This window comes from Pseudorca crassidens, chromosome 3 (assembly GCF_039906515.1).
Source record: "Pseudorca crassidens isolate mPseCra1 chromosome 3, mPseCra1.hap1, whole genome shotgun sequence".
Lineage (NCBI taxonomy): Eukaryota > Metazoa > Chordata > Mammalia > Artiodactyla > Delphinidae > Pseudorca > Pseudorca crassidens.
The window spans coordinates 117,902,300-117,913,393 of NC_090298.1; the positions used below are offsets into that span (position 1 = coordinate 117,902,300).

General features: G+C 40.5%; 1 protein-coding gene across 1 annotated transcript; it reads left to right on the forward strand.

Annotated features, from left to right (window-relative positions):
• Positions 1 to 6,691: 6,691 nt before the first annotated feature.
• On the forward strand, positions 6,692 to 11,094 carry LOC137221795 (protocadherin beta-4). The gene has a single exon (XM_067732017.1). It carries the CDS (start codon positions 6,942 to 6,944, stop codon positions 9,315 to 9,317), a length of 2,376 nt encoding a protein of 791 aa, XP_067588118.1. The 5' UTR covers positions 6,692 to 6,941; the 3' UTR covers positions 9,318 to 11,094.

Sequence of the window (11,094 nt, forward strand, 5' to 3'; positions counted from 1 at the left end):
AGAAGCTTAGCTCAACTTTGCCACACACAAGTAGAAGTTCTGGACCAACACCTAATGATGTGTTTGAGCTGGGCCCCAGTCTCCCTTGGGTGGCACTGCTCTGCATTTGCTCTATGAAGCAAAATCTTAGGGACTGTCACCCTCTGCTTCTTGGCTGTCATGATGTCTGATAAGGCTATAGACATGAGAGCTAATGAAGACATCATTTACTTTTCAATCTTTAGAGTAAACAAGCTGATTTAATCTTAGAATAAAGCTGATTTTGAGGAAAATGAGTTGTAACTGAAGTAATTGATACATGAGAATTACCTACAGGGAAAAAACATGGTCTTGATTCATATGCATGACAGTGCTGCATATGGTGGTCCTGGATGACACACCCAACTTGCTGGATGACAAAGAAAACCCACTGCTAAGCAATCCTATATTGTGTACTGAGTTGGTACCAGGTAGAACAAGGTGGTATCCTGGATGGTGATGAGCTAGAACTCATGACTATTTTATCAAAGATTCAAAGCCTCAAAGTACTTAATGTTTAGCACATGGACCCACAACCTGGAAGTATAGAGCACTGAAGCATATCTAGGCTCCTAAGAGACAGACACAGCCAGGCACAAACATGTGCTGTTATTAAAGACAACTAGAAGCCACCTTCTATTTGGCATAATCATGCTATACCTGGTCTAGGACCTATCCCAGCCCTACCTTCTGTTCCTTGAACCACCCACAGAAGTTTACTCAAGCCAACACATGCTCTATCCTCTTGATCACTAATTTGATTTAGCCATCTTCCTCTTCCAATTCTCTCTGCTCCCATTCAATAATACTCAAATGTGGAGGATGAACAAGGAGCCTTCAGTGGAGGGCTGCTCATAAGGCCACCTTCTGAGCATTCTGGGGATGTCAACATCACTAAGACTTAGTTCCAGAACTACTAATATGAGAGGTTTCTGATTGGAATATCAGAGACAAATGGGTTCAGATTTTTTTTTTTTTTTGGTACACGGGCCTCTCACTGTTGTGGCCTCTCCCGCTCAGGAGCACAGGCTCTGGACGCGCAGGCTCAGCGGCCATTGCTCATGGGCCCAGCCGCTCCGCGGCATGTGGGGCCCTCTCAGACCGGGGAACAAACCCGTGTCCCCTGCATCGGCAGGCGGACTCTCAACCACTGCGCCACCAGGGAAGCCCATGGGTTCAGATATTTGAAGTCAATCGTGTCCAACTAATATGGGCTGTCCATGAGGAAAGATTTTGATGAGAAACTGAACTTCTAAAAAAATTAGAAGTTTATCAAAAATTAAAATTGTCTTCTCTACGTATTGTCTTTTGAGGGTTTTTTTCCCATTATATTTATCTCTGGGGAAATGGATTTCTTCATCCTGAATGTTTCATCCTATTCAACAAGACTTAATCAGTAGTCAGAAAACTTTCCACAAGGAAAAGCCAGGACTAGATGGCTTCACTGGTGAATTGTACTGAACATTTAAAGAATTAACACCAAGGACTTCTTTGGTGGTCCAGTGGCTAAGACTCCATGCTCCCAATACAGGGGGCCCAGGTTTGATCCCTGGTCAGGGAACTAGATCCCACATGCCTCAACTAAAGATCCCACGTGCCGCAACTAAAGATCCCACGTGCCACAACTAAAGATCCCACATGCCGCAACTAAAGATACTGCATGCTGCAATGAAGATCCTGCATGTGGCAACGAACATCTCGAGTGCTGCAACTAAGACCAGGTGCAGCCAAATAAATAAATAAATATTTTTTTTTAAAAAAGAATTAACACCAGTATTTCACAAACTTGTTTTTAAAAAAAGGGAGCAGGGACCACTTCCCAATTCATTTTATGAGGCCAGTATTACCCTGCTGCCAGAACCAAAGATAACACAAGGAAAGGAAATTAAATACCAATATCTCTTGTGAATATAGGTATAAAAAATCCTCAACAAAATATTAGCAAACTGACTCCAGCAACGTGTGAAAACGATTATACAACATGACCAAGTGGGATTTGTCCCAGAAATACAGGTTGATTTAACATATGAAAATCAATCAATGCAATATACCGTATTAAAAGAAAAGGAAAACCATACAACCATTTCAATAAATGCAGGAAAAGCATTGTACAAAATACAATACCTTTTCATAATAAAAACACTCATGAAACTAAGAATTATAGGGAATATCCTCAACTTGATAAAACGCAACTATGAAAACCCACAGCTGGGCTTCCCCGGTGTCGCAGTGGTTGAGAGTCCACCTGCCGATGCAGCGGATGAGGGTTCATGCCCCAGTCCGGGAAGATTCCACATGCCGCGGAGCGGCTGGTCCCGTGAGCCATGGCCGCTGAGTCTGCGCGTCCGGAGCCTGTGCTCCGCAACGGGAGAGGCCACAACAGTGAGAGGCCCACATACCGCAAAATAATAATAATAATAATAATAATAATAATAATAATAATAATAATAATAATAATAATACAATACTTAGGAATAAATTTAATAAGTGCAAGACTTGTATGCCAAACAGTATAAAACATCAGTGAAAGAAATTAAAGAAAACCTAAGTAAATGGAAAATTGTTCATGTGTTGGAAGATTTAACGTTGGTTCACAGATTCAGCTGAATCCGTATCAAAATCCCAGCAGGCTTGGTTTTGTTTTGTTTTTTGCAGAAATTAGCAAATTGAAGGTAAAATTCACTTGGAAATGCAAGTAGCCAAAACAATCTTGAAAAATTAAACATACAAATATTATTATTATTTTTTTTTTTTGCGGTACGCGGGCCTCTCACTGTTGTGGCCTCTCCCGTTGCGGAGCACAGGCTCCGGACGCGCAGGCTCAGCGGCCATGGCTCACGGGCCCAGCCGCTCCGCGGCATGTGGGATCTTCCCGGACCGGGGCACGAACCCGCGTCCACTGCATCGACAGGCGGACTCTCAACCACTGCCCCACCAGGGAAGCCCCTATTTTTAATATAGTATGTAATACAAGGAATTATTAGAAATTATATTGGATTTCATCACAAATTTCTAAGGCCAAACACTCTAATTATTCAAATATCTCCTTTCTAAATTTGCATTTCAATTAGTGTGATTTTTTTTAAAAACATAGCTTCAGTTTAGCTATAAGATATTAAAAGGTTAAAAGATATTAAATTTTAGTTTGCTTTTACCAGTGACAAGTATTGTTTCCTTTACGGTTATTTCATTTGAATGGCCAGCTGATGAATCTAATTTATCTATTTAGTAGAAAATTCCACAAGATAATTCCTTTTATAAGAATTTCTAGTAAAATCTACAAACCATTTATAATTACCAGTTATCAATGCTGCTTAATATTTTGAAATAATACTATTTGAAGTGTGATTTCAGTAACTAAAAATACTATTTAAAATCTAATACATATTTCACCAATTCATCTCTCCTTTCAACAATTATTGCTTAATATCCCTCTGTACTTTCCCCCTCCAAGTTAAGAGCAAAACAGCCCTCAAGTCATCATGAAGTTTAAAAAAACATTCTCTTTTTTTTTAAACAAGTGAGACTACTCAAAACTTCAAAGTATGTGTTTAGCATTTGAACTTCAGGACTTCTTGTATTCAAATTCCTTTAAAATGATTTTTATCTTTCCCTCAATGATATTTAAAGTTCTTGCCTGTATTTTACGAAGGAGGAATTAAAACTGATATTTAATTACCAGAGTATCCCTCTAACTATTCTATCTCTCTTTGTGTATTCAAAATGGAAGAAATGTTTTAAATATTGTGCTTCAGGTCTGGCAACCAATTGTGTAAGTTGTTGTATGAATCCTTCAGAATGGATAATGCAGCTTTCCTGACTGGAATGGAATGGTTTTGCAGGTAGTCATTCTCTTTATCATTATTGCCTCTTCCATGCAGATATAATAGTTTTTTTCTGATAAGTTTGGCAGTTTGGCAAAATAATCCATGATGCAATGTTAAACTATCATCTTAGGCCACCTTTCTTGATTTTAACTTTACACACTGATAACATTTCAAAAGATCTATACATAGATATTTATATATATATATATTTAAGGCTACAGGGAATTCATTATTCATGTAACTCTTAGTTTTTTTTTTTAAACCTAATTAATGATCTCAACAAAAGACTCTTAGTTTTCCTTTCAATTTCTAAATTTTGTAAGCACCTCTTTTTGCTGGTACCTATCTCTAAAGGGAGACAAACTATTTAAAAGATTCTTATATTAATTGAAAATTTGAATAGAAATATATTTCACCCATGATATCTGTGTACCCAAGGCAAGGCTGAAGTTTGGATCTAAATTACCTAAAATGTTGTTCACCTCTCTAATTCCACTTAGATCAAAGAATGGATTCTGGAGCCATTCTGTAACAGTTTGAATCCTACCTTTGCCATTTTCACATGGTGCGTGACTATGGGCAGATTATTTAAACTTTCTATTCCTCAATGTCTTTGTCTATAAAATGTGCCTAATAAGAGTGCCCACCTCATAGGGTTGTTTGAGGGATAAAATGAGTTAGTGTATGTAAAATGCTTAGAGTACTATCTGGCATATAGTGACACATATATGTTAATATTACCTAGATTTCATTTGTTTTGGATTGACAAAAGGGATCGAAAAGAGCTAATCTGCAACACTATTACTATGTCAGCATATAGGAATAAGTAAACAAAATCTAGTTTGAATTTTGTCCTGAACTCTTTAACTTTAACTAGAGCTCAGTTAATACAGTATGAAACAATTTTTTGTTTCATTCAGGAAATTTGCTTTCCATTTATATCTAAAATAATATTCTTTCTCTTTTTCTTTTCAGTATGTTTATTATTTTTTATCATTTCACTTAATATTGATATATATTTCTCTGATTTGCCTTAAGCATGAAAGAAAATTCTACAGCATATTAATATTACTATTATTGCTATTACTAGATCTCTTACAACAGGAATTAACAGAGCTAGAATAAAAGTAAATTTATTTGAACAGTGCTTAGCGTGTATTATACTCTCATCTCTCAGAATTCTGTATTCAGTGTCAGACATGTTCATGGCTGAATGCATGATCTCACAGTAATCTTCTACTATAGCTAGAAATATGATCATTAGAGTGGGTTAATTAATTTATCCAAATGATATTTACTGAATGACTACTATAGTCCAGTCTTCTTTCAAAAATAATGTTTCCTGGGACTTCCCTGGCGGACCAGCAGTTAAGGCTCCATGCTTCCACTGCAGGGGACACGGGTTCGATCTCTGGTTGTGGAATTAAGACCACGCATGTGTGCAGCATAGCCCCCAAAAAGTAAATAATAATAATAATAATTTTTCCTAATATTTTCTATCATTATCAGAATCTAAGATTACTGACATGATTTTAAAATAATTCATTAAATGTGAATCATAGTTTATGAAGTTAATTAAGTAATTAAATTATAAGATATTTAAGGAGGAGAAATCCCATAGGTACCAAGATAAGTGGTACTCCATTTAATATACTAATTGTAACCAGTAAACTGATTAACTGTGTCTCAGTTAACTTACTATACCAGGGAAATCACAATAGCTGCATGCTGCACTGAAATCCATTTTATAAACAAGTCTCTCCTCTTCACCATATATAAGTAGGCAAAGCTTGAGGTACCCTTTGCTCACACATTAAAATGTTTTAAATCACTGCTTCTTGTCTTCCCGCAAATTGGCTAGTCAAGGAATGTGATATCTGGGCTACAAAGGATCAATGTGGTGAGAAGCAAACTCATTATTAAATACAGATATCTAGCTAAATCAGCTTAAACTTAAAGGCTTTACCTTAATAAAATTCTATGGTTTTCACTCAATTTTGTCTTGATATTATCCTGATGATAGTCAAGTAGAATAATCAAGTCCTATCACCCTCTGAGCTTCTGTTTCTTTATCTGTAAAAATCCTTTCATTTCCTCTCTGGATCTAAGAATCTGATTCTAATACTATTTGACCTCCTTAATATTTTAATGTGGGTTCACACTGTAAAAGGACTTATAACAAAGCAAGATGCCTCTTTATTCAACTGTATTACTGTTTGCACACCAGTGTAAAAAAATAGAACCTGAGACCAAGTGGTACAGAACACCTTACACAAACTTTTTGCATCATCATAAATTTCTCACATACTTGGAAATAAACAGATAAAACTATTATTAATTATAATTTTATAAGAGTTTATCTCCCCTGGTTAGATTATGACAAAGGGGAAATGGAGTTCTTTAAGTTCCACTTGTAAGGGTATGGGGAGAGGAAGATAGCCCCTTGCTTTGTGCTCACAATTATTCTAGCTCATGCAATGTAATGGAATAACCTATACCTTAAGCCATTTAATGGAATAACAAAACTTTTTAAAGTTCTAGGGCTTCCCTCTTGGCGCAGTGGTTGGGGGTCCGCCTGCTGATGCAGGGGGCGCGAGTTCTTGCCCCGGTCCGGGAGGATCCCGCATGCCGCGGGGCGGCTGGGCCCGTGGGCCATGGCCACTGGTCCTGCGCGTCCGGAGCCTGTGCTCCGCGGCGGTATGCGGTGAGAGGCCCGCGTACCGCAAAAAAAAAAAAAAAAAAGTTCTATACACTTTTTTAAAGGGCTTACATTTGGACACTTCCAAAATAGGCTGACTTGAGACTACAGTATTAGTTTCTCAGTAAGGACGCAGGGTGGCGCTGCCGGCTAAGACTGTGAATAAGGAGCCCTAAAAAGCTCCCGTGTTCCTTTGTTGCCAGACGAAATCAACACCACACAGAAGCAGCTTTGCCAGCCGTGCTGGGTTACCAACGAGTTTGGGTAGCGATATACTAAACGACTTTAAGATTAAAGGCAATTTTGTGAAGATTCTACCAAGCAAGAAGTCAGAATTTAATACCTCAGGTCTTTTTGTGGTTGCTGAAGGGATTGGATGTAAGTACTCTGGCGCCAACATGGAGACGCTAGAGAGAATTCAACAAAACAGGCAAGTGATGACATTTATTTTGATAGTATTCTTATCTCAGGCTCACCCTGCGCCTATTCGTTATTCTGTGCTGGAAGAAACAGAGAGCGTCTCCTTTATAGCCCATTTGACCAAGGACCTGGGCCTGGGAATTGGGGAGCTGGCCGCCCGGTCGGCCCAGGTGGTGTGTGACGATGACAAGCAGCGCTTGCTGCTAGATCGCCAGACTGGAGATTTGCTTTTGAGGGAGAAACTAGACCGGGAAGATATATGTGGCCCCGTTGAACCCTGTGTGCTGCATTTTCAAGTGTTCCTGGAAACTCCGGTGCAATTTTTTGAAGGGGAACTATTAATCCAGGACATAAATGACCACTCCCCAGTATTCCCGAATAGGGAAATGCTCCTGAAAATACCGGAAAACAGCCAGCCAGGGACTGTTTTTCCGTTGAAATTAGCTCAGGATTTGGATGTGGGCAGCAATGGTCTTCAAAAATACACTATCAGCCCTAATTCTCATTTTCACGTTGTCACTCGAAATCATAGTGAGGGCAATAAATATCCAGATTTGGTGCAGGACAAAGCACTGGATCGAGAGGAGCAACCTGAGTTCAGCTTAACCCTCATGGCGCTGGATGGCGGGTCTCCACCTAGGTCTGGCACCAGCATGTTACGAATCCTGATCATGGATGTCAATGACAATGCTCCTGAGTTTGTGCACACTCCATATGAGGTGCAGGTTCTGGAAAACATCCCCCTAGACTCCCCAATACTTACTGTTTTAGCTAGGGATGTAGATGCTGGAAACTTTGGGACTGTTTCCTACAGTTTGTTCCAAGCATCAGAGGAAATTAAACAAACTTTCTCAATAAATGAAGTCACAGGAGAAATCCGACTGACAAAGAAATTGGATTTTGAACAAATTAAATCTTACCACGTGGAAATTGAGGCTACAGATGGAGGAGGCCTTTCCGGAAAAGGCACTGTAGCCATAGAGGTGGTAGATGTGAATGACAACGCCCCTGAATTTACCATACCTTCACTCACCTGCTCCATCCCAGAAAATGCTCCTGAGACTGTAGTCTCCATCTTCCGAATTCGAGATAGAGACTCCGGAGACAATGGAAGGATGGTTTGCTCTATTCCAGGTAATCTGCCATTCATTCTAAAACCGACTTTAAAGAATTTCTACACCCTGGTAACAGAGAGCCCTCTGGACAGAGAGAGCAGAGCCGAGTACAACATCACCATCACCGTCACAGATATGGGGACACCGAGACTGAAAACCCAGCACAACATAACCGTGCTGGTGTCCGACGTCAACGACAACGCCCCCGCCTTCACCCAGACCTCCTACACCCTGTCCGTCCGCGAGAACAACAGTCCCGGCCTGCACATCGGCAGCGTCCGCGCCACAGACAGAGACGCGGGCGCCAACGCCCAGGTCACCTACTCGCTGCTGCCGCCCCTCGACGCGCACGTGCCCCTGGCCTCCCTGGTGTCCATCAACCCGGACAACGGCCACCTGTTCGCCCTGAGGTCCCTGGACTACGAGGCCCTGCGGGCGTTCGAGTTCCGCGTGGGCGCCGCCGACCGCGGCTCGCCCGCGCTCAGCAGCCAGGCGCTGGTGCGCGTGCTCGTGGCGGACGACAACGACAACGCGCCCTTCGTGCTGTACCCGCTGCAGAACGCCTCGGCGCCCTGCACCGAGCTGGTGCCCAGGGCGGCCGAGGCGGGCTACCTGGTGACCAAGGTGGTGGCGGTGGACAGCGACTCTGGCCAGAACGCCTGGCTGTCGTACCAGCTGCTCAAGGCCACGGAGCCCGGCCTGTTCGGCGTGTGGGCGCACAACGGCGAGGTGCGCACGGCCCGGCTGCTGAGCGAGCGCGACGCGGCCAAGCACAGGCTGCTGGTGCTGGTCAAGGACAACGGCGAGCCGCCGCTCTCGGCCAGCGTCACGCTGCACGTGCTGCTGGTGGACGGCTTCTCGCAGCCCTACCTGCCGGCCCCTGAAGCGGAAGCGGCGGACGCGGCCCCGGCCGCTCCGCTCACCGTCTACCTGGTGGTCGCCTTGGCGTCTGTGTCGTCGCTCTTCCTCTTCTCGGTGCTGGTGTTCGTCGCGGTGCGGCTGTGCAGGAGGGGCGGGGCGGCCTCGGTGGGTCGCTGCTCGGTGCCCGAGGGCCCCTTTCCGGGCCACCTGGTGGACGTCAGCGGCACGGGGACCCTGTCCCAGAGCTACCAGTACGAGGTGTGTCTGACGGGAGACCATGAAACTGGTGAGTTCAAATTCCTGAAGCCAGTATTTCCCAAACTCTTGGTTCAGAACAGAGAGAGAGAAATTAAAAGAAAGCCCCAACTGCAGGAATAATTTTGTTCGGTTAAGTGTCGTATTTGGTCAAGTGAGCCTCTCAATTTTGTTAAACCTGACTCACATTGCGTTACTTTCTCTTGAGATTGTATTGTTATAGAAATATGTATATCTCTATTGCAAATTATGCATGTCTCTGTGCTAAATCTTCCTTTTATTAATATTGATTGGATTTAGCATTTTTAGTTACACTTGATATTATGTATTTCTTCATATTTGACCTTCTCTTGGTGATTAATCTTTCATAACTATAAATTACTCAAGTAGTGTAAGAAGAAATTTTATTTAAAGGAACTTCTTGGTTAATGTCTTTTCAGGGAAACATTTTAAAGCTTCTGTGTAATCTTACATTTCTATATATTTTTGGTACTTGTCTTTACCACATAGCTTTATATTTGCGAGGCCAGAATGTTTGAAATTCTTTGTAGCTACCTAAGACCTTTCTTGTTCACTATTCTACCAGGCTATGCCCCCCTGAATAGCCATGAACATATAAATTAGCATACTTGTTTCTCCCAAATTGTACCTAAACATGCACTTTATTAAATTATTGATACACTACAGTTGTGACCATATCCCATTGTGAGCACCGTATATGCTAGAGATTATCTTGTTTGCTACTTACGTAGCACATTGTAATTGCTCCATAAATACTCACTGATATTATAATAAAAATTATTCTCATTTATAAATAACAAAGAGAAAATCTTATATAACTTGGTGTCACTTCACTAAAATAAAACTAAGTCACTACTTGGTAAAATACTTAAAATCTTAGAATCTTAAGTAAACCCTAAATCCTTTAAAAGGTCTCAAGAGGTAGAGGGCATATACTTTCTTGTCCTTCCTTTTGCCCTATTAACAGAAGTTCAAATGTAGTTTAACGTATGTGTTTTTCTTGGTTTTCCTGCAGCTTCCCTGCATGTTTCAAGAGTCAGAATTTCTTCTCAGTTTTGGTTATTATGTTCTAGTCTGATTGCTCATTTTAAGTTACTCTGCAAACATGGGCAGCTTTTATGAACAAAATAATGATTTATTTTTGATCTCCAAGTCACCTTGTTTCGTCCTTCAATGTAGCGTTTGGGTATTTTGCATAAATTTACTTTTTCAATTATGCTAACTTTTAGTAATAAGAAACAAGCATTGTTTTTTCTTTTAAGACAACAAGAATAGAAATAGAAATTAAGATAAACTTATCTGAATTATAATTGTTTCATGTTGTGTTCATTAAGCCAAGCAAGACGATTATGTGGTTTCCAACTAAATTTATATGGATGTAACTATAAGACCAGTTATTGAACTTTTGGCACAATGTGAGTAATTAAAGAGCCTGCTTTATAACCTAAGTATTTATTTTTAGATATTGTGTCATCCTCCTGGAATTTAATTACTTGCAACTTTCTCTGAATTACATTTTTTCTAAGGATATAATGAAATAAAAAAGGAAAATTACTGTTTAAGTTATTATTGAAACATAGCTATTAGCCTTCATCCAATCTAATACTTGAAACTAGAAAGTGATAAAAATGAGAACAAAATTAAACACAAACAAATATATGACATAAATACGGTAGTCAACTTTAACTTCTCCATTTACTTTAACTTCTCCATTTACTGTTAGATATTTAAATGAAATAGTTTTTATGTATGATGAAAAGAAATGTGATTAAAGTTTTCAGCAATATATTTCAAAATTATGAACATCTAAGTTCATGTTTTTGTTTATGCCAGGAAAGTCCAATTTATATAATCACCCAAATGAGACTGGCCAAACACT

Excerpts from the sequence above, each read along its gene's own strand:
- LOC137221795 (XM_067732017.1), top strand. The coding sequence starts at position 6,942 with ATGGAGACGCTAGAGAGAATTCAACAAAACAGGCAAGTGATGACATTT.